The sequence below is a fragment of the Ascoidea rubescens genome (genome assembly GCF_001661345.1).
Source record: "Ascoidea rubescens DSM 1968 unplaced genomic scaffold ASCRUscaffold_15, whole genome shotgun sequence".
In the NCBI taxonomy this organism is placed as follows: domain Eukaryota; kingdom Fungi; phylum Ascomycota; class Saccharomycetes; order Ascoideales; family Ascoideaceae; genus Ascoidea; species Ascoidea rubescens.
This window is the reverse complement of record NW_017962927.1, coordinates 312,294-335,425: the sequence shown is the minus strand read 5'-3', so window position 1 is coordinate 335,425 and position 23,132 is coordinate 312,294. Positions and strand designations below refer to the sequence as shown.

General features: G+C 29.7%; 8 protein-coding genes across 8 annotated transcripts; 3 read left to right on the top strand and 5 right to left on the bottom strand.

Moving 5' to 3' along the window:
- The first annotated feature begins 610 nt into the window (after positions 1 to 610).
- Positions 611 to 1,614, top strand: ASCRUDRAFT_77612 (uncharacterized protein). The gene has a single exon (XM_020193934.1). It carries the CDS (start codon positions 685 to 687, stop codon positions 1,294 to 1,296), a length of 612 nt encoding a protein of 203 aa, XP_020045193.1. The 5' UTR covers positions 611 to 684; the 3' UTR covers positions 1,297 to 1,614.
- A 6,040-nt stretch (positions 1,615 to 7,654) lies between these two features.
- CDC55 (protein phosphatase 2A regulatory subunit CDC55) lies at positions 7,655 to 9,367 on the top strand (the record flags this gene model as incomplete). Its single annotated transcript, XM_020190859.1, has 2 exons — positions 7,655 to 8,069; positions 8,286 to 9,367. The coding sequence occupies 2 exons, from the start codon at positions 7,655 to 7,657 to the stop codon at positions 9,365 to 9,367; spliced, it is 1,497 nt and encodes a 498-aa protein (XP_020045192.1).
- Positions 9,368 to 10,573: 1,206 nt separating this feature from the next.
- Positions 10,574 to 10,996, bottom strand: COX13 (cytochrome c oxidase subunit VIa; the record flags this gene model as incomplete). The annotated part of the gene is made up of 1 exon (XM_020190873.1): positions 10,574 to 10,996. One exon carries the CDS (start codon positions 10,994 to 10,996, stop codon positions 10,574 to 10,576), a length of 423 nt encoding a protein of 140 aa, XP_020045191.1.
- Positions 10,997 to 11,499: 503 nt separating this feature from the next.
- IME4 (mRNA (N6-adenosine)-methyltransferase) lies at positions 11,500 to 13,721 on the bottom strand (the record flags this gene model as incomplete). Its single annotated transcript, XM_020189911.1, has 6 exons — positions 11,500 to 11,594; positions 11,692 to 11,782; positions 12,331 to 12,669; positions 12,761 to 12,783; positions 12,884 to 13,164; positions 13,300 to 13,721. Coding segments are annotated over 6 exons (1,251 nt in total), but the record flags the coding sequence as incomplete, so codon positions are not given.
- A 1,346-nt stretch (positions 13,722 to 15,067) lies between these two features.
- On the bottom strand, positions 15,068 to 16,117 carry MPO1 (2-hydroxy-palmitic acid dioxygenase MPO1). Its single transcript, XM_020193933.1, has one exon. The coding sequence runs from the start codon at positions 16,094 to 16,096 to the stop codon at positions 15,446 to 15,448; it is 651 nt and encodes a 216-aa protein (XP_020045189.1). The 5' UTR covers positions 16,097 to 16,117; the 3' UTR covers positions 15,068 to 15,445.
- A 287-nt stretch (positions 16,118 to 16,404) lies between these two features.
- On the top strand, positions 16,405 to 19,009 carry KAR2 (Hsp70 family ATPase KAR2). The gene has a single exon (XM_020193932.1). The coding sequence runs from the start codon at positions 16,507 to 16,509 to the stop codon at positions 18,598 to 18,600; it is 2,094 nt and encodes a 697-aa protein (XP_020045188.1). The 5' UTR covers positions 16,405 to 16,506; the 3' UTR covers positions 18,601 to 19,009.
- Positions 19,010 to 19,066: 57 nt separating this feature from the next.
- Positions 19,067 to 20,257, bottom strand: YEA4 (Yea4p; the record flags this gene model as incomplete). Its single annotated transcript, XM_020191078.1, has 1 exon — positions 19,067 to 20,257. A coding segment is annotated over exon 1 (1,083 nt), but the record flags the coding sequence as incomplete, so codon positions are not given.
- Positions 20,258 to 21,324: 1,067 nt separating this feature from the next.
- On the bottom strand, positions 21,325 to 22,527 carry ASCRUDRAFT_38480 (glycoside hydrolase family 76 protein; the record flags this gene model as incomplete). The annotated part of the gene is made up of 1 exon (XM_020190860.1): positions 21,325 to 22,527. The coding sequence occupies one exon, from the start codon at positions 22,525 to 22,527 to the stop codon at positions 21,325 to 21,327; it is 1,203 nt and encodes a 400-aa protein (XP_020045186.1).
- Between the last annotated feature and the right edge of the window lie 605 nt (positions 22,528 to 23,132).

Below are 23,132 nucleotides of genomic sequence, written 5' to 3'. Positions count from 1 at the left end.
TAGGAGTCGCGATAACTGACAGAATCACCACCACAATCACCATCTCAGCAGTGAAATCACTGCCATAACCACCACCGTAACCACCATAACCGGGATAACCACCAGAATCCGCACCGCTGAGACCCAACGGAAGCCCCCAGCGCTGACAGATCCGAATAAGGTTTGCTCGCAGTGTGCATAATTCTAAATTCTATTCGCATTGCTCTTTTTCTCTTCAAATTGTCTAATTTTATTAATTTTATTAATCTTATTAATCTTATTTATTGTAAATTAGCTTTTTACATTTGTTCAAAGCTAAATTCAATTGCAACTCACCTCCATTCATTTATATACACTTACGATTTTTAGATTGCAAATTCTGAAGCTAATTTTGCAATTGTCATTTTGTCTGATTGTCATTTTGACTAATTTCTCCTTGACTAATTTTAAGGAAAATTAACTCGTCCTAACTTTTCACCTTGTCATAATCGCTTAATCTTTTATTCTCTCAACATCTTTTTTTTTAATATAAATTGTTATATTTTCCTCTTTTCGTTTCACTTGTCTGTTTTTCTTTTCTACTTCCTCTAATATTCTTTAATATTATTCTCTAATATTTATATTCACTGCTAGTATTACTACTATTGATACCTACCTATTCCATCCTATCCTATCTTATCCTATCCTTACATATATCTCTCACAAATGGATTCTGCCTTTGAAGAATACTGCATTGTTTGCGAAAACAAATTGTCTTCCTTCAACTCCCTCTACTGCTGTGAATCTTGTAAATTAATCGACCAAAAGAACCAATTTAACGACAATACTAGTAATACTGACGTCAATAACATTACAATCAATAACAATATCCTCAACTCTCCTTCTCTCATACCTACCGACTACCAGGATAACTACTCATACAACTATAGCTATAATAACGACTACAACTATAATTATAACTATGGCTATAACTACAATGACGAGTTTGATAACGAATTCGACATAGATTACTATCCTCAAGACCAAAGTGCCTCCAACAACCAAAATATCAACTACAATACCTTTAACAACTATAACAGTTCAGATTTCAATTCCAATTCCAATTCCAATTCCAATTACACAGATCTTGAAGATTTAGATAATGATGCCTCTAGCTTCAACTCTTCTTCATCTTCATCTTTTTCAAACAACCAATCCTCTTCTCCAATATTTTACTCAGATAACAAAAGCCAATCAATATACAATAACCAAGTAATAGCCTCTTCTTTGTTAACTATTGGCAACTCAAACTACACAAGATGGTTAAGCTCCCAATAATTCTCTTCATTTCTAAAAATCCAATTAATTATTCACTTGTCTAATTAATTTAATGCATTTATTTATATTATTACTTACTATTACTATAATTACTATTACTATTACTATTATTACTATTACTATTACTATTTCCATTATGATTTGTTATTTATCTACTTATTATCTACTTATTTACTTCTACTTCGTTTCTCTTCAAAAGTCGCTTATTACTTTATTGTATATCTTTTTTTCATTATCATTTTAACGGTTGGGTCTTTTTTTTTTCTTTTTTATATATAAATATTTAATCTTATAAATATTAATATTATCTATTTACTATACGTTCATACTATTTAATGTAGTCCATTTCTATTGAATTTCATTTCACTTTACCTCAAATTTCATTCATTTGACTAAAAAAAATAAATAAAAAAAAAAATTTTATTTTACTTTAATTTAAACCTGATATTTTACTTAATATAGAAAACTCATTTCCTTTTGCTTTAACCAACCTTTCATTTACTTATTCACTCACCTAACCAGTTTTTATTTTCTTTTACTCTCTCTCTCTCTCTCTCTCTCATTCAATCTCAATTTAAAAAGAAAAACATCAAGTTTATCCACTGTGGAGTTTATTTCTTTCAATTTGAGGAAATTATTTTATCTTCAATTAATTTATTGAATTTCAAATGAAATGAATTTTTAAAATTTCATTTCCAAGACATTGTTTAACACTTTATTCCCTAGTCTATGCTAATTTTTTACAAAATTTTTAAAAATCTTTTTATCCAACTCTTATAAAAAATTCTATACAATTTTTAGTTAATTTACACTAAATTCACACTAAACTCACACTAACTCTTAACTTATTATCTATAATCCAGTTTTCTTTACACCACTCGCTCTCTTAATCTTCATCCAATCTAATTCAAATCTGTAATCGATAACTTGCTAATCCAATTTCACTCTATTCCTATTACCTCTGTTCCTCTTCTACTTATCTCTCAACACTCCCTTTCCTTATTCCACTTATCTCTCAATATCTCTCCAACTTACATACCGTTCTTCGAACTTTCGTAACAACACCCGCTGTATTTTCGTAAAGCCACGTGCATACTTACTTTTATTTGCTTTTCCATACTGAAATCCTCTTCGGCCTGCTCATTGCCGAAACCCTCTATCTACGGGGCACTATATCGACTGCATCTCCTCGAACACGGCTCTCTACCAAGACTTTTTTTCTTATTGTTTGAAATTCTTTTCTACCAATTTTTCGTTCTCTTTTTTCGTCCTCTCTTTTCGTCCTCTCTTTTCGTCCTCTTTGTGATCTGCATCAAGAAAAAAAAAAATTGTCCAAAAAATAATTCAATAATTCAAAAAAAAAATAAATAATCCACAATCGTTCAGATTTATTTATTTCGTTCAACTTCATTTCTTATCAACTCTATTTTTCTACACTTCTTTACTTCATTCCAATATGAATTATCAACGATTAATCAATTATGAGGTTATCATTTATTCCCCATGCTTCCTTAACTATCGTGATCAAATAAATTTATCACCATAACATTATCCTAAATAATTTATCAAACAAATTTATTTTATTATATTATAATGTGATATAATATAATGTTCTGCATTACTGTATTATTGTATTATATTTATTATGAATTCATGTAAATACACATTTTTCACTCAAAATTTTAATTTTGTTTTTTTCACCCTTCATTAAATTCCCATTAAAGTCTCATTAAATTTTTCATTCAATTTTCTTCATTTTCCCACTTTTATAAACTTATATAAATTTTTTTTGAAAATTCTTTAAAATTCTTTGAAATTCTATTAAATTTCTATGATAATTCTATTAAACGTCTTTGTCTCCCCCACAAATAATAACAATTCATCGTTTATTCTTGATTTACAACTTAATCATTTAATTCAATTCTATTCCTGTCCTTATATCAACTTAATATTTGTTTGTGTGTGTGGTTTGGGTGCGGTTCTTCGCTCGTTTTTTTTTAAATTAATTTATTAGAAATTTAATGCTAATTCAAACCGCTTGACTATTATCCCAATATCCTCCTACTATCATATTATTTAAATGAATAATTGGCCAAATTAGGATTAATTAACCTTTTTCTTTTTCTGTTATCATTTTGCCTTTATTTAAATTAATAATGATGATAGTAATAATAATATTATTATTATTATCATCACTGCTGATACAATTTAATTGAACAATTCTTGATGAAAAATGGAAATTCACAACAATTTCGAAGTTTCTCTTTAATTTTAGAAATCAATTCTCTCATAATGGAATCATTTTAAGATTAGACTTTTCTCATAGGAATGAGCCAACAATTTTCCTCCATATTAATTAAATATTTGCCCAACCATATTCATTCATTTAATCATTCAAAACTCATTCAATTATTCAAGTTTAATTCAATTTTACTCCAATCTTAATTCAATTTCGATTAAAGACTCATTAAAAATTCATAAAAGATTCATGAAAAATTCAAACACCTATTCATCCACTTACTAATCCACTTGTTTACTCGAAATTTCCCTTATTTGCCGATTCAATCATTCAACTCCAATCAGTAAACAAATTAAAACAAAAGAAAAAAAGCATTTGAAAAAAACAAAAATGCAGCCAAAAAAACAAATAGAGTCAATTTAAGGTAAAAAAAACAGACTAATTTACTGATTCATTCATTTGACGATGTTACAATAAGTTAACTTTTTAGATATTTTCTATTAAATTTCCATTTAAATTTTCAATTAAAATTCACTATAAATTTTCATTCAAATTTAAAGTAAAATTCGTTTTAAAATTCTTTTTAAGATTCTTTTCAAAAATTGACTTGACCTGTTTGCTAATCTTTTTTTTATTGAAACAAAAGCAAAAAAAACCAACTGATTATGAGTTGTTTTCTTTGTTGAATTCTTTTTTTTTTGATTGACATAATTTAATATAACCACATTTTTTGACAATAAACGATCTGATCTGTTGTGATCAATCAACTGTTTAACGAAATATTCGTTTTATTCAACAATTTTTTATTAAAATTAAAATTTATTTAATTTATTCTTTTAATAAATTATTTGGTTTCATCTTATTGTAATTTTAATCTGCAAATTCATTAATAAATATAATCATCAAATAAAGAAACTATGTCCTGGTGATGAGATTTAAATTTGTTCTCTGAGCAAACAAAACTCGAAAATGACCTTAAAAAGATAATAAACAAACTTGACAAAAACTTCAAAGACTCCAAAAACTGCAAAGACTTCAAAAACTCCAAAACTTCCTTTTTGGCAAGTTGCAAAAATTTTTATTTTCACTGATACGAATTTTCAAAAATGCTTTTAAAGATATTTCAGGATATTTAAATTTTTGTATGTTGTTATGTAGCAAAATTTCAATCATTTTTTCTTAAAAAGTTTAAAGGCAGTGATTGTAAAATTAACAGATTTAAAAGCAAACGTATCAATGTATCATTACATTTTTATAAGTTAAAACCTTAAATTGGAAAAGTGAGACTAAACCTATAGATAAGTAAGTTGAAGGTGAGCGAAAAGTTAATAGAAGGGAAAAAGAGCTGTGTTATCACTCTAATTGATAACAAATTTAAATGAGACTCACTTGTATTTATGATATCAACAGTGTTATTAATGTTGTTATCATTGCAAAATTTTCAATTTGTAGTTTTGTATTTTTGTAGTTTTTTAATTTCTCACTATCTTTATCAAAGTTATTGTTCAATTTATTATCAAAATTATTATCAAAATTATTATCAAAATTATTATTGAAATAACATCATATCAATATTATTTAGGTATTTGAGAAATTGTGTGTTTTAATTCTGCAACCCATAATATTTTATTATTTAACAAAATTTAAACCAAAGTTAATGGACTATTTTTTGAATCAGATACAAAGATTCTTATCTCTCATTTTTTTTTTATTTTCGTAAAACCAGATGATGATAATAATAATAATAATAAAAGTAATAACAATAACAATTAGAAGGAAAAAAAATGAGAGATAACCAAGTTAACAGTTAATTCAGTTTAACTGTTTCAATTTATTGGGATATAAAGCGAATTTTCAACTGTCAATAAAATGTCAACAAATCAAATTAAAGTATTAAAACTGACGATATTTACATAATAAAAACAAAAAAAAAAAATGGGTAAGAGTTGAAGAATCGTGATTGAAATTAAGAAAACTATTGGGAAAGAAGTGATTAAACTTCAGTTTTAACACCACTTTTAATACTTTTTTTTTTTTTTTTTTGGTTTTTTTTTTTTNTAAATATCGCAAATACTTGGTATTAGATTAGATTTTTTATTTTTTTTTTTGGTTTTTTTTTTTTGGTTTTTGGTTTTTGGTTTTTGGTTTTTGGTTTTTGTTTGTTTATTTGTTTGTTTGTATTGGTTTGTATTTGTTTGTTATGTGTTGTTGGTTGACTTTACAACATCAGGATAAAATTGAGTTATATTATTCAGGAAAAACATATTGATAAGTTTCTCCTCACAAGTATAAATATTAGCTGCAATTAATAATCGACCATCAATAATGGTGCAAACAAATAAAAATTTTAAAAGATCATCAGATCTATATAAATTATTTTTAATTGGAGAAACGAAAAATTATTTAATTTACAAATAATTTGAAAATGAAAGAAAATAAATAAATTTTTTCAGAAAAATAATAAATTTCTTTGTTCTATTATTGACTCTGATGGAAAAATTTCGATAAAAATGGAAAAAATAACAGAGATGAAATTCTCAAAAGAGTTTCAAATAATTTCAAAAAGACTGAAAAAGTAAAAAAAAACACAGAGAAATTCAAAGAAATCGAAATATATCCGGACAAATTCAAATTGATTTACGCAATTCCTAATAAATTGAAAATGGTTCAAGAAAAAAAGTAAAGCAACCCCATTGAAACTGAAGAAACTAAAGAAACCGAAGACAACTGAAAAAACAAATTTCACAAAACGATGTTTCAACTTCACCAAATTTCAGAATTTTTATTATTTGACTGAATAAATGGAAATCGAAGCAAAAAAAAAATTAAAGACAAAATCAACTACTAGAGTGGTGAAGTTTTTGGAATTAATTAAATGGTCATTCAAGATAGTGTTTGAGAAATTGAAATTGTCTGATGAATAACTCAGTCTAAGTGGAAACCGGCAAGGCTCTGATATGTGCAATCGATCTCGTTGCTCTGATAGCTTTTACAATTTTCGTAATTCTGAAGGTTGCAATTTCGAGTGTGTTGAAATGAGCTCAAGTGCTGTTTGGAAATTTCGAAATGTTTTTGTGTTGACACTTGGAAATAATTTTTTATTGTTCGATTTAAAGTTTGAAAAAAACCACAACGATGGTTCAAAACCAGAACAATGGACGAAAACCGCAGCGGTGGTGTGAAAGAAACCGTCTTACATCAGCGCTTATGTAACACGGCTAACCTAATCCTGTGCGTATCCGCCTCTGCACTGCACGTTGATCTCACGCGCACAACACGTGAATACATATGGCCCCAGATATACACGGCTGTGTGTAGGCTTGTGCACGTGCCGCCGCGGCCAGAACAACGAAACCTAATTTCTGCTGGTTTTTCTGATTTGTTTCTGTTTTCTCCAACGTCGCTGTTTTCTGCTGCCTCAACGACTGCTTCTTTTCGTGCCTCTGCTGCTGCTTCTTCCTCGAGTCAACTGCTTCTTCCTTGTCTGTTTCCTTGTTCTGTTCTCTGCTTCGTGCTACTGCTGTTTCTTCTGCTCCAATTCCCCTTCTCCCATCTTTGTCCTGCCTCTTATTCAAAAAGGAGCCACTTTAAAGTCAAAAAGGGCTACTTTTGATACAACAACCAACCCAATCTCGCCCACTCATCTTTACTCAGTGTCTCTCTCGTCCTATCTTATAGTATCACTCTTGATCTGCCTATTTAATTTCTATTATCCCCCAATTACTACTGCCAATTAGCGAATTTCAATCTAAAGCGTTGTTATTGCTCAAAGTTTTTTAATTTTGCTAAATTTTAAAACTTTCTTACCAATAGCTGATTTCCATTAGTTAATCACATTTCTCCATTCTATCACATCTTTCTCTACTGAATTTTAACATCTTCACACCTATTATTAATTTATACCAATTCTAATTAATAATAATACCACTTGTTATTACTTGACAGAATCCTTATTCTGTTACTCTTATTACTCTCGATAATCTCAACAACCTTAATCCCTCTTTATTTCCCTCACTCACTAACATTCCATCTTCCTCTCTCTCCTCCTCTCTTTCCCTCTTCCTCTCTCTCTGTCTCATCTGCTATTCCCTTTATCATCAATCTATTCTCTTCCTAACAATGTCAAGGACCGCAACTGATAGTACTGACTTGAACCAAGTTTGGAAATTCTCCCAATGTTTTGGTGACAAAGCTGAAGTAGAAAATATCACTGAAGCCGATATCATCTCAGCTGTTGAATTTGATCACACCGGTGACTACCTAGCCACCGGTGATAGAGGTGGTAGAGTTGTTCTATTTGAAAGAAACTTCTCTAAAAAAAACTGCGAATATAAATTTCATACTGAATTTCAAAGTCATGATGCTGAATTTGATTACTTGAAATCTTTGGAAATTGAAGAAAAAATCAACAGAATCAGATGGTGCAAAAGATCTAACCAAGCTCACTTCTTACTATCAACTAACGATAAAACCATAAAATTATGGAAAATTTATGAAAAAAATATTAAAGTAGTATCAACAAATAACTTGACAGGTGCAAACTTCCAAAATTACAATAAACTCTTTTCAAATTATGATATCGAAAAACTAAATCACACTCTTTTTAACTCAAATGGTTTCAATTCAATAATATCAAACTATTATAAACTTCATAACACCTCAAACCTTAATTCCCACACAAACCTTGATAACGATGATAATAATAATAATACCGATTTCACAAATAGTACGGGGAATAATAACAACCAAGAAAATATCGACATCAACAACAATAACAATAACACAACTAAAATCGATATTAGTCTCAATAGCCTACACCTCCCAAAACTAGAAATCCAAGATAAAATTATAGCTGCTTCTCCCAAAAGAATATTTGCAAATGCTCATTCTTATCACATTAATTCCATCACTCTCAACTCCGATGGCGAGACTTTTATCTCTTGCGATGATTTAAGAGTCAATTTATGGAATCTAGGTATTGCTAATCAATGTTTTAACATCATCGATATCAAACCAGTGAATATGGAAGAATTAACAGAAGTCTTGACTTCAGCTGCTTTCCATCCAACTTCTTGCAATATATTCATGTACTCTTCCTCAAAGGGTATTGTGAAGTTAGCAGATATGAGAGAAAACGCCTTTTGTGATTCAAAGACTAAAGTATTTGAAGAACACATCAATCCTCAATCTCACAACTTTTTCACTGAAATTACAAGCTCAATCTCCGATGTAAAATTCTCAAATGATGGTCAATATATCGCTAGCAGAGACTACATGACTGCTAAAATTTGGGATGTCAGAATGGAAAATAAACCAGTAAGAACTATCAATGTCCACAATCACTTGAGAGAAAAATTATGTGATGTTTACGAAGTTGATGCAATATTCGATAAATTCCAATGTGTATTCTCGGGTGACAGTAAATCAATCTTAACTGGTTCTTATAATAACAATTTCATGATTTATCCAAATGTCGTATCAGAGACTCCAACGAATCCAAATAAAAAATTCCCTTCAAATACTAACAATGGTAATGTAATCTCTCTTAATACAAACAACTTTTCAAATAGGACAAATGATTTCCTTGATGAAAGTTATTACAATGAAGATGACGATGATGATGAAAATGAAATTCCAGAAATTGTGTTGACAGCGGATAAACCTGCTTTTAAAGCTAAAAGAGTTGGAGTACCCAGTTTCAAAAAACATAGATTCAATGAGAAAAATCCCGTTGATTTCACAAAAGGTATATTACATTATTCATGGCATCCAAGAGAAAATTCTGTTGCAATTGCTGCAACTAATAATTTATATATATTTTCAACATTATAAAATTCATTAAAAACTCAAAATTAAAAAAAACAAAACATAAATTCATTATAATAAAATTCAATATAATAAAATAAAATTTATAAAATTTATAATCAATATCATAATATAATTTGAAATTACAATTTAAATGAAGTATTAGTTCTAATTTTTATTTTTTTATAATTCACCCTTTTTTATATTTTTCTTTCTTTTATGTTTCTTAATGGTCTCATATTTTTTATAAACTGTTATTATTAATAATAAATCTCTTTATTTATTTAGATCATTCGGTTGGAATCAAAAGCTTAAAGGACCAATTTAAATGAAAGAAATACAAATAATAACCAAACTGAAAATCTGAGATTACAATTATAATTTCAAATAAAATATAAAATATAACATAACTATTAAGAATAAAAATAAATTACAATATTAATTAATTTGAATATCTGTTGAAATAGTAAAAAAATGTCAATTATTAACTGTCAAAACAATAAAAAAATAAACTAAAAATACAAAAATAAAATTATAAACTTAAAAATTATAAAAATATATTTCTTTTATAAATAAATTTCTCCCCTTTTTTTCTCTACTTTCTAATTTCACTTTAAATTTTTTGATTTTTTTTTTGATTTTTTGATATTTTTTGTTTTGTTCTCATTTAATGTTTTTTTAATAGTTTGCTTTTTTAAATCACTTATCATGTCATCATGTTTTCAAATATTATCATTAGTTTTTATTTTACTTTTATCATTTATCATAAATTTTAATTAAATTCAACAATTAATTTAAATTGTTTATTACTTTATGGTTTATATTTTATATTTTATTTTATTATATAATTGTAATAACTTTTTTGATTTCTTCATCAACTTCTCATTTCAGCTTTAATAAGAATGGAAATAATGAATAAAATAATTTCAATTAATTTCAGTTAATTTCAAAATTATAAATTAAATATAAAAATTTATATATGGGACGAAATTAAGAGAAAGGCATACAATGATGAAAAATCATTTAAAAAAATTATAATAAGTGTAAATTAAAACTAAGTTAATAAAAAGTTTAGTGAAATAAAACAAAATATCGGTTAAGCAGATGGATCAAAACAGTGAAGGACCAATAATAGTAGTTATAGTAAAGTGTGTAAATTTTTTTAATATTGAATAATTTAACGAATATAAAATTTAATAGAATTCTAATTTGAAGACCTATAGATCAAACCATTTATTCTCTTTTAACGTTTCTGTTGATTTTGTCATTCCAGAAAAATGTTTTGTCACCATCACCCCAGAAGAAAGGTTTTGATCTTATATTTTGGTATTCGTATTGTTGAGGCCATTCTTCATCAGGAATCTTAGCCTTTTCTGCAATGTGGTGGAAATGTTCTTTTTCAACAAAATAGGTGTTGACAGTGGCTGCAATAAGAGCTGGGACAGCAACAAACCAGGTAATTTTCATCCATAAGTCACTGGTCTTACCAGCATGGTCTTCAGTAGCTCTCAAGCTATCAGAAAACTCTTTGGCAATTTTTTTATCAGGTTTGAGCATTTGTTCGTAGGCCCATTTTGGTATGGTGGAGTTATAACGAACTATTTGACGAGAAGCAGAAGCAGCAGCTTTTTTGGATGATTGGGAAACTGAAAACATTTTTGGTGCAGTGGATAAGTTGTTATGGTTCTTGGTTCCTCTACCTTTGATGGATAGAAAGCTGAAAGATGGAGACAAATATGAGCTGGAAATAGCTTTATTAACAAGAATCAAGTGAGAAAGCTGTTATTGGAATATTGGTGTTGTGCGTGATCTGATTGGTCAAAAGCAGCTTTGGCAACGAAAACGAAATCAGCTGATTATTTTCAACAAGATGAGTTTTTTTGGAGATAATTATTATCGCAATTTTCGAAAATAACTAGTCACAAAACAGCTTAGCCACACGCCACAACATCCGCTTTTGAAAAATATCCACAAATCTGGTTTGGAAACACAAATCACAATTTCACCTACAGATCAAAAGGAAATTAGCAATGTTTATTGTGCTTGATAAAAAATAATGCAGGTAAGAAAAATTATAGTATAGCAAATGATAGTAAAAAACAAAAGTAACGAGCTCTATGATGATAGCTTATAGTCTATGAGCGATACTGGCTTGATTTCGACTGCGAATTCGACATCTTTTTCATGTACAACGCGTATTTTCTGGCAACATCTTCTTCATAAATGTAGTTTCCATTCAATTGATTTCCAATTGCTAAAATAAATAAAGGCAGAGCATTAAGTTAGTAAACAGTTGTCTTTTTTTTTAAAAAAATAAGGCTTTATTTATAGCCCGATCAAGTTAAACTTACTAAACCATCCTTCTCTTGTATTGTGATCTCTCCCGAATATCTCTAGTTTTCTGCTAGCCTTTCCAACTAATCTTTCAACAATTCCATAAACCTATGATTTTAGTGATTTTAAGGTTGGTTAGTAATCAAATTTTATGAAAATCTCAACTTTCTCTTATAGAAAATGCTAATCTAACTTTAACATCCAAACTTTATTTGCTTTAATTCATTTGATTTTTGAAAAAATGGGATTGAATTTTTTTTGATAGATTCCTATATTTTCCATTTTAGATTGTAATCAATCTTTTTTTGTTCTTATTTTTTCTTTTTCTAAATATTTCTAAAATTTATTGATATTTCTTTTAGGACCTTTTTTTGCCTTTTTTTTTTTGATTTTTTTCCCTTTTTATAATATAAACACTTGATTTCTTCTCTGTTTTTATTTTTATTATTTTCTTTTCTGATCCCAGTAGTTTTATCTCATTGAATTAACACAATTTCTTATCAAAATTCCCCTGAATTTATTATCATCAATCATGTCAGACATATCACATTAATTCAAAATTAATCAAACCAAATCAAATAAAGTTAATAATAAAATGAAAATAATTTAATAATTAAATGATTTATATCATAAAATTTCTTAAAATAAAAACTTACTTCGTCTGGTTTTCTGCTAGTTTCTCTTGTTGATGATGCGATAACATCTGTATCAATTCCTCTATTTAACCATTTGGGATTTCCTTTAATTCCAACTAATAAATGCTCCTTTGAATGATTCAACCAATGTCCTGTTCTACCAGTACAAATAGTTCGATTTAGTTGATTGGTTTTAACCCAAATAATTTCATTAATATTTTTATATCCCCAACTTTCTAATGATGATCTACCAATTTCAATAGCCCTGCCTGTTACCCATAATAGCATTATCCCTTCATCTTGCAAAATGTGCATTGGTAGATTTAATAACTCCCCATCATCACAAGTCCCATATGGTAACTAATTTTCTTATTAGTAAATATATAAAAAAAAAGAAAATAAAAATAAATAGAATATGTTTTGAATTTAATTTTATTCAAAACATACTTACATTCATATGAATAAGCCAAGCAGCTATTAAAATATTTCCAAAATTGGTTAATATCATCAAAAAAAAATAGTTAGAATTGAATGGAAATAATTATACCAATAATGGTATAATTATTATACTTACGGTCAGCAATAACAGCAGCAAATTTTCCCAAGATATTAAAATCAAATTTTCTAATATCACAATTAATCCATTGAGAAGGCAATACGTCTCTTGAATAGAAACTAATAGGTAAACCCCAATAATAATCATAAATCTTTTCAATTTTTTTAATTTCTTTTTCTTGCCTTTTTTGATCTTCAAATTGTTTAAATAATTTCTCCATTGGTAATAATTTATAATAATGTAAATATCTACAAGTATTCAATTTGTGACAAGTGTCAAGATAAGAACAATCTCCTAAACTGACGTCAGTTTGTTGTTGACCATAACAATTTGAAATTTTACTTAAATCAACATTTGGAATAGTATTTAAAAAATTTTGATTTTTTTGGGTTTGATTATACAAAGAAGTTGAATTTAAATAATTATTTGAAAACAGATTATTATTATTATTATTATTATTATTATTATTATTATGAAAAGATTGTCTTTTATCATTTTTATTTGAAATTGCAGCTTTTATAATCGGGATAAAATGAATTTTTTCAAGTAAACAAGCTCTAATTGATTCCGGAATATGAACATTATTTGGAATGTTTATTGTGCATTTTGAAAAAGCAGTTACAATATTCTTATTGTTATTATTATTATTATTATTGTTCATTGATTTATTATCAGTGTTGATGAAAGTACAAATTGAGGCAATATAATTTGAATGAGAATGATCATTACAGACAACCACAAAGGGTTTTTTTATAGTTGTTAATTTATATCTTTCAGTGGATAATTTATGCCTTGCGGTTTCATAATTTAATAAATTTTCAAGGTTAGATAAAGTTGGTTTATAAGAATTTTCAAAATTGATTAAGTGATTATTAATTCTATTACAATTGTCTAAATCGTTGTCGAAATTTAAATTAATGTTCAAGTTAGGGATTTTGTTTAGTGTATTTTCATTATCAATAATAACGGTATTGTAATCATAAGTTGAATGATGGTTATTATTATTATCAAAAATAGAGATATTTTTGTTTAAATTTAAAGAGGGGTTTCTTGAGGAAGCAACAGATAAGGGAGAAGAAGTGAATTGAGCAGAAGAAGCAGTTAGCAAAGAAGCAGAAGGTAATGAAGAGCTTGGAGAAACCGGAGATTTTGGAGACCTAGAGGTGTTATTACTAGTACCATTATTAATCAAGGAATTATTGGAGGTGATTATTTGAGGAATCATTGATTTTTTTGGTTTTTCTCCTAATAAGTACATTAATTCATCTAATGGGTCTGGTTTATTAGTGTTATTAAAATTATTAAAGTTATTAATTATATTTGTAGGATTATCAATTTTAGAAGACAAGTTTTTGTTAGAATGAAATTGGAATAAATTTTTTTTTAATAGCATTAATTGGAATTTATCAATGAAAGTCAATTTGATTGAATGAAAATTAGAATCATTTGAGGAGATTAAGAATTGTAATAGAAGCTGATTATTATTAATATCATTGTTTGTGATTTTGTTATTGAAATTATCGGGGATAATGTTGTTGATATTATTAAGATATAAGAAATTTGAATTGTGATTAAAAAAATTAGAATAATTGAAATTTAAGATGTTGTTTGATATCTTTATTAGAGTTAATAAGAGATTTAGAAAAATTAAATAGGATAGATTTGTCTTTGTCTTTGTCTTTGTATTGGTGAAATTTTTATTGATGAATTTTTTAAAGATATTATAGATGTTATTTAAATCGCCATTAATTGGGTCAATTAACAAGTAATTTTGGTTAATTAAAAAAGTGGTTAAATAGTTTAATAAGAGATTATCTATATCTATATCTATATTTTTGTTATTTTTATTTTTAATTTTAATTTTATCATTATCATTATCATTGTCATTATCGTTATTGTTAACATTATTAGAATAATTATCATTAATATTGATATTAATATCATTATTTATATTTGAACAAGCCATTTTTGTTGATAAGAAAGAGAGAAAGAGAGAAAAAAAAGAAAAAAGAAAGATTATAAAAAGAGATTCAATATTCCTATTGAATCTACAGACTAATAGAATAGAGAATTATTATATTAAGATAAAAGGATTCTTCAAGATATTTCAATTAAAAACGAGATTAAATTAAATTAAATTAAATTTAATAAATAAATTAATTAGTTTTTATGTTTGTTTTTGTTTTTATTTTTTTATAAGATTTCGGGTAGAAAAATTGAATTTTTGGAAAATTCATGTCAAGTGGAAAATAAACGATACGTCGAATAATCAGAGAATAAAAGAAGAGAAGAATAAGGCGATGAAGTGCCATCAATTAATAGAAGAGGATAACCATATAAGAAATATATACACATATGAATATAAAAGATAGATATAGATATAGATATTGATATAAGTATAAAGGTATATAAATTCATAAGACATAAGACATGAGACATAAGATTCATAGGACTAATTAGATAAATGTGAATTAACAAAATAAATAAAGAATAAAGAATAAAAAATAGATAATGAAAATATAAATTGAATATTAGTTAGTAAATGTGCTATAACAGGTGTTATTATATCGAAATTATGAGTTAATAAGCCTTCTTTTGGTTGTTTGGATACAAGATTCTATCGACTCTTTTGTCCATTTTATGCTTCAACTCTAATCTAAAGCCTGCAAAAAACATCAACTCGAAAAAAATAAAAAATGGGGCCAATACTAAAGCCTGAACTAAATTGGAGAATAAAGCTGGTGCTCTTTTCTCAAAGACTCCATGACCAATGAACTGAATGATCCAGCTGAGAACAAACAAGAGAATAGCCAACTTATTCAAGTCGTTCATGGGAATTAACAAGTTATTATGGCTGTTGAGCCCAATAATGCCATGGGAGATCATGTAGTGGTTGATGGAGATGGTGAATGAAGAGATGATGGCAGAGAAGATGAAACCATAGACGCTGTCGAGAAGAAGGTAGAAGAGAGAGAAACAGACAGTGAGCAAGGAGCCGAGGTTGGCGTAGGAGAGCCATTCACAATCACCATTGAGAGCATTGAAGCTGTTGAAGTTGGTGAAGCTGGCGAGCTTGCTGAAGCTGCTCAAGGGTAAGGGAATATTGGACAAAAGAACAATGGAGGTGAAGAGAATGGTGGGCACACCCACAATGTGGACAAAAACGTTGGTGGAGTTGCGGTGGTATGCTCTGTAGAAGCACAATTGGTCTTCAAGATTCAAGACAGCCATGGCAAGAGATTGGTTTGGTTACAGTGGTCGATGATAACGATAATAACATTGATCAATAGTGGCCATAATAATAATAAGCAATGCTGGAATGGCGACCCCACAGCGGTGGAAAGAAGACAAAACCACTGCTGAGGGTGAATGCAAGATGCACCTGCACCTGCACTCACCCGCATCTACCGTGGAACATTCGAGAAGGTTTCCGGTTTCTCGCTTTTTGCACAAAAGGCCAGCGAAGGGCCAGCGGTGCGGTACCGCTGAAAGCTGATTTCGACACCTCATCAACTACTGGTTAAGGTTCTTCTTTCCCACTGAATTTCAGTATATATACTGCTGCTCTATCACTCTTTCGCTGTGCTGGATCTTCTCGTCAATTGTACCTATTACACTCCTCCTTTGGTTGACAGTTCACAATGCTTCTTTCTCAACGACCCTCCAACAGGTTTTGGATTCTTCTCTTGTCTTTTGCATATGCGATACTACTAATCGCTATCGTATCCGACTCCAATCCTATATTGAAAGCTGTTCACGCAGCTGATTCCTCTGAAAACTCCACCTCCAATTCCAATCACAACTATGGAACTGTTATAGGCATCGATTTGGGTACCACCTACTCCTGTGTTGGTGTCATGAAATCTGGTCGTGTCGAAATATTGGCCAATGACCAAGGTAACAGAATTACTCCATCCTATGTCGCCTTTACTGATGAAGAAAGATTGGTTGGTGATGCAGCAAAAAACCAAGCTGCTTCAAATGTTCACAACACCATTTTTTCTATCAAGAGATTAATTGGTTTAAAATATAACGATCCAACTGTCAAAAAGGATATCAAAACTTTGCCTTACAGTATAGTAAACAAAGATGGAAACCCTGCTGTAAAAGTCTCCTATAAAAACGAAGAAAAGACTTTTACTCCCGAAGAAATCTCCTCAATGGTCTTGGGTAAAATGAAATCAATCGCTGAAGACTATTTAGGTCACAAAGTCACCCACGCTGTTGTAACTGTTCCAGCTTATTTCAATGACGCTCAAAGACAAGCTACTAAAGACGCTGGAATCATTGCAGGCTTAAATGTTCTAAGAATCGTTAATGAGCCAACCGCTGCTGCAATTGCCTACGGTTTAGACAAAACTGAAGGTGAAAGACAAATCATCGTTTACGATTTAGGTGGTGGTACTTTCGATGTCTCCTTATTATCTATTGAATCTGGTGTTTTTGAAGTCCTTGCTACCGCTGGTGATACTCATTTGGGTGGGGAAGATTTCGATTTTAGAACCGTTAGATATTTCACTAAATTAATCAAAAAGAAGTACAACGTCGATATCTCTAAAAACTTAAAGGCCATCGGTAAATTAAAGAGAGAGGTCGAAAAGGCTAAAAGAACTTTATCCTCTCAAATGTCCACCAGAATTGAAATCGACTCTCTTATTGATGGTCAGGATTTCTCTGAAACTTTAACTAGAGCCAAATTCGAAGAAATTAACATTGAATTATTCAGAAAGACTTTAAAACCAGTTGAAAAAGTTCTTAAAGACGCTGGTGTCTCAAAAGCTGATATTGATGATATCGTCCTAGTCGGTGGTTCAACTAGAATCCCAAAAGTTCAAGAATTATTAGAAAAGTACTTTGATGGTAAACAAGCTTCAAAGGGTATCAATCCAGATGAAGCCGTTGCTTATGGTGCTGCTGTTCAAGCTGGTGTTCTTAGTGGTCAAAAGGGTACCGAAGATATCATCTTGTTAGATGTTAACCCATTGACTCTTGGTATTGAAACCACTGGTGGTGTTATGACAAAATTAATTGGCAGAAATACCGCTATCCCAACCAAAAAATCTCAAATTTTCTCAACCGCTGCTGATAATCAGCCAACTGTTTTGATCCAAGTCTATGAAGGTGAAAGAGCTTTGGCTAAGGACAATAACTTACTTGGTAAATTCGAATTATCTGGAATTCCACCAGCTCCAAGAGGTGTTCCTCAAATCGAAGTCACCTTCAATTTGGATGCAAATGGTATCTTGAAGGTGTCTGCTACCGATAAAGGTACCGGAAAATCAGAATCAATCACCATTACAAATGATAATGGTAGATTATCAAAGGAAGAAATCGAAAAAATGGTTGATGAAGCTGCTAAATACGCTGCTGAAGATGAAGAAGTTAGAGCCAAGATTGAATCGAGAAACTCTTTAGAAAACTATGCTACATCTTTGAAAAATCAAATTAATGATGATACCGAAACTGGTTTAGGTAGCAAATTATCTGAAGATGATAAGGAAACCTTAACTGAAGCCGTTAAAGACACTTTAGAATGGTTAGATGATAACTCTAATACTGCTACAAAGGAAGAATTTGAGGAAGGAAAAGAGAAATTATCTAAAATCGCTTACCCAATAACATCCAAATTATACGGTGGTGCTGGTGGCCCAGGTGGTGGCGCTCCGGGTAGTGGTGATCCTTATGGTGATGATGATGACGAGGATGATGATTACTTTGATCATGATGAATTGTAGTCATAACTACTTGATACTAATTTTTATTTGGGTTTTTCAATTTAAAAAAGGAAAAAGAAAAAGAATGTAACGAAAAAAGAACTTATCGAAAAAGGGAAAGAAAAAAAAGGCATACAATACATAAAAGTAAAATGGTCTGGTTGTGAATGTAACAACAATATTTTGGTTGGTTTTTTTTAATTTTTTTTTTTTGGTCGATTATTATAATTGTTATTCTAATCGTTATCTATTGATAAAATTATAAACTGTATTTTATTAGTGCTGATTAATTATTATTCATTGAAAATCTTATCATGTTTTCAACTCGGTTTTTTGTTTTTGTTTCTAGATGTAAAAAAAATTTATACTCTCGGTAATTATATAATATTTAAATAAATACATATCAAAAAAAAAAGTTCAATTGCTTGAGTTACTGCTCCTTTTTGATTGTAGTCGCCTCTTTTTGAAAACCCAAGTTCTCTGTGCTTTTGCTGCTTCTTTTGCTGCTTTTGGTGGCAAAACTGTACAATCCTGCGCCGGTGAAGACGAAAAAACTGCCGGCCAAACACAAACGATGAAGCAGATTTCCGAAGATCAACACACTTAACAACAAACTGACGAATTTTCTGATCAACAACACAATTGAAACTGTTAGGGCGTTTGTGATGCTGGCGAGTTTGTTAACGCCGGTGATGCACACGTTCTGGGTGAAGCAGTTCAAGAGCAAGTAACAGAGCGACTTCGAGATTCTCAATTGCACGAAATCTTGACTAAACATCACTGGTATTTTGAAAGCAAACGTCTCTTTCTGATACATCATTTGCTTGTATTCTTCGACCAATTGCCTCTGGAAGATGATGAATATTGGTAGTCCCAAAAAGTGTTGATAAAAGAGACTCTCCTGCCAATATTTCCCATATATCTTGTATGTTCTCTCAGTGAATAGCCCATTAAACGCTATTATTATTGAGGAAGACATCAACAAGAAAACACCAATATAAAAACTCTTCAAATGATCATGGTCTATTAGAGAGTCGATGGAGGTCTTTTTTTTGTTGTTCAAATAGTTACCAATGGTCGCTAGTATTATGCCAAATGTCAAGATTAAAGCAGACACTATCTGTTTGAAATTGTATCTTTTATTTGCAAAGAGATACCCAATGATCATGGTAATAACAGTCGAGGAAGATCTGAAAATGATATGGATTGGGACAGATATGTTATAGGTTAAAGCCATATTATTTAAATTTGATGAAACGAAAAACATTAAAACATTTATGAAATTTCTTGATAATGGAATATGATTTTGTTTCAAATATAGTCGTTTGATTCCAGCGTTGTTATCATAGTTATCAAAATAACCTAGAACTGCAATAAATAAAAATTGGGAAAACGTTATCAAGTGGCTTGAGTTTGGGAGCTCATGGTAAACTTTTTCTAATGAAAAGACATTTGAACAACAACCACCAAAGATAAGACTAGTAATGGGAAGCCATTGAGATACAAGTATCAAGAGAGATGAAAAACAGATTGATCCTGTTGAAGGAGTGGTTTTATTCAGTTTCAGCATTTGTCCTTGAATTTTCGTTGACACGATTTATTGCTATTGGTATTATTATTAATCTTTATAATAGTATTCTTATTAATTGTGTTTTTTTTTGTTTGAAACCTTTCTTTTGCGGTCAAATCTTTTCAAATCGAAATTTGAAGATTGAAAAAAAAAGTTGGATTAATTGCATTTTATTAAAGTTTGAGCTAATTAAAAAAAACGATGGGAAGAAGTCAAAAATGGGATGAAAGAGTAAATAAATGAAAAAGTAAACAAATTTATCAGTAAAATGAAATTAGAAGGAATTCTCCAATAAATTCATATAATTTTATTTTATTTTATATAATTTATAAAATAAAATAAAATTATATGAAATGAAATAGGAATTTTCAGTTGGGACAAGCCACGTAAATGTAGAAAAATAAGACCAGTTACGATTAGTAAATTATGAATTAGTTGTAACAATAAGGAGCTACAAAATAAAGTGAGACAATAATAAAATCAAGCGAGAAAATAATCAAGTAAGAATAAAATTAAGCGAGAATTACAGATAATAATAGATTTAGTTTAAAGGATTGTTTATTTTTATATATGAACCTGTAAATGCGTTTTTTCCAAAAATAAGTAATTAAGTATATCGTTAAAAAAGAAAATTTTGCTAAAATTCGACCAAGTTTGTTTTTTTTCTAAAAAGAAAAATAATTTTCAATAAATATATTAAAAATGCAAAATGAAGAGTCGAATAATAGTAGATTGTATTATAATACCAGAAAACCAAGTCAAAAATGTAATTGAAAACCAAATATCAACATAAACAAAGAAAAGTAATAAAAGAAAATGAAAACAAAAATTAATTCCAGTGAATTTTTTTTTACCAAATGGAAATTTCGTAAAGTCATAATATATGGCTATGCTTTGAATAATAAAATAAAATAAAGGAGAGATGCTAAAGAAAAAAAAGAAGTTTTTCGACCTATTGACCAATATTGTAAATAGCTTTTTTTTTTTAGTTTTTAAGATTTTTTTTAAATTTTTTTTTAGTTTTTATTATGTTGTTTTCAATTTCACAACAAACGGATATGAATGATTAAGGGGGAAAAAGAAAGAAGAAGGAATAAAATTAAGAGTAAAAGTGTAAGAATAAAAAGAGAAGTATCAATTGATTAATTGAATGATTAGTTGAATGATTAATTGAATTAGGTTGATGAAGCAGTCAATGGAGCTGGTCTGTCAGCGATCAATAAGTTTTGAATGACTTCAATGGCAGACATTTGTTCACCTAAACCGTACCAGCCATCCCAAGAATTCATGGTCCAGTCAATACCACAAGTAACACCATCACTTCCACCAGAACAGGAGGCAGCAGCACCTTTAGCAGAAGCTTCGATTAAAGATTCAATGGTGGAACGAGTTGAAGGAGCTAAGACGGAGGTTAAACCTAGACATCTTGAGAATAAGGATTTGAAGGATCTTTGATCATTGTTGCAGACAGATTTTGAGTCAGCTCTTTGACATTGTTGTTCGTACATGACATTGTTGTTGAAGAAGATTTCATTGGATCTGTGCAATAATTTGTTGGTACGGTCTAACCATCTTTGTTCACCAGTGTAGTTGTAGAGATAAGCAGAACCAACCATGTAGAGACCATAGTTGTAAGTCCATTCCTTGTCGGTGATATCTTCACAGTTGGCGTATGTGTGGGCACCATCATGGAGAATAATAGTGTCGTCGTACTCGGTTAAGAAGTCAACATCAGTGGTCCATTCCCAGACGTAGTCAGCAATGTAGGTGTATTTTGGATCATTGTGGTATTTGGCTAATCTGGCAGCTAATTGGAAAAGACAACCGTTGGAGACAGAGTTCTTGTAATCAAAACCAACGTTGGTGTCATAAATTTGCCATCTAAGACCACCACCACATTCGTCATCCCACCTACCGAACATGGAATTGAAGATGTTTTCAGCTAATTCAACCCATTCGTAAGGAACGCCGCTGTTTTTTGGAGAGGGAAAGCCCTTTTCAGCTGCAGACATGATTGCAAATGACCAGACACCTTGATCATCATTACCTTCGGTTTCGGTTTGGTTTAAAGGAACGTAGTCGTAATTGTCACCGGTTTGAGAGACTAAAGCGTCGTAAAGAAGTTGTTCGTTGGTTTTGTCTTCGCAGAGATACCATTGGTCTAATAAGGAACCAAAGGCTTCACCTGCTTGCCACCAATAATACGGCTGTTGAAACATACCAACGTTACCACCATATCTGGTACCTAAGTAGTAGTCGAGGATACCATCGGAGATGGTGGAGACTGCAGAACAGATGGAGTCTTTGCTGGAGGTATCAAGATCAATAGCATAAGCAGCTAAGATTGAGAAGGAGGATAATAAGAACTTTGACAACATTCTGAGAGTGAGACCAATTAGGAAAAGATATTGGACCTAATTAAGTTTTGATTGAGTTTATTCAGATGAAATAAAAACCGGAAAGAAAGAAAAAAAAGCAGACGATAAAACAGGAGAAGGAAGAGAAATTTAAATAAGAGTAATTAGATTAAGCAGAAGAAATAGTTTATTAGTGTTGTATATAAACGACCGATTGAAGAGAGTAACTGTTTATAAACGATTGATATGTGGATATATAAGCTTGATGAAGCACAATAAGGAAAGAAGAAAAATGGAGAAATAGGACGAGAAGTGAAAGTATTTATATTGATAATTAACTAAGGGTCTGTTTTGGTTGGGATTTGGAAGTCGAAAGCCATGCCTGCTTTTGGAAGTTATTATTAAACAGAAAATTTTATTAATAAAGGTGATATTGGAATTTGAGAAGTAAAAAAAGAAAAATAGTGATTGATGATATAATAGAAGAGGGCATTAATGCATAACAACTCTGAAAAACTTATTTTTAGAGAGACAAATGATGGAGTGGACAATTAGGGAATAAGGTAAATAAAACAGGTGCTGCTAATTATATTCTGGGTTATCAACTTAGTTTAGCTTGTAGATAT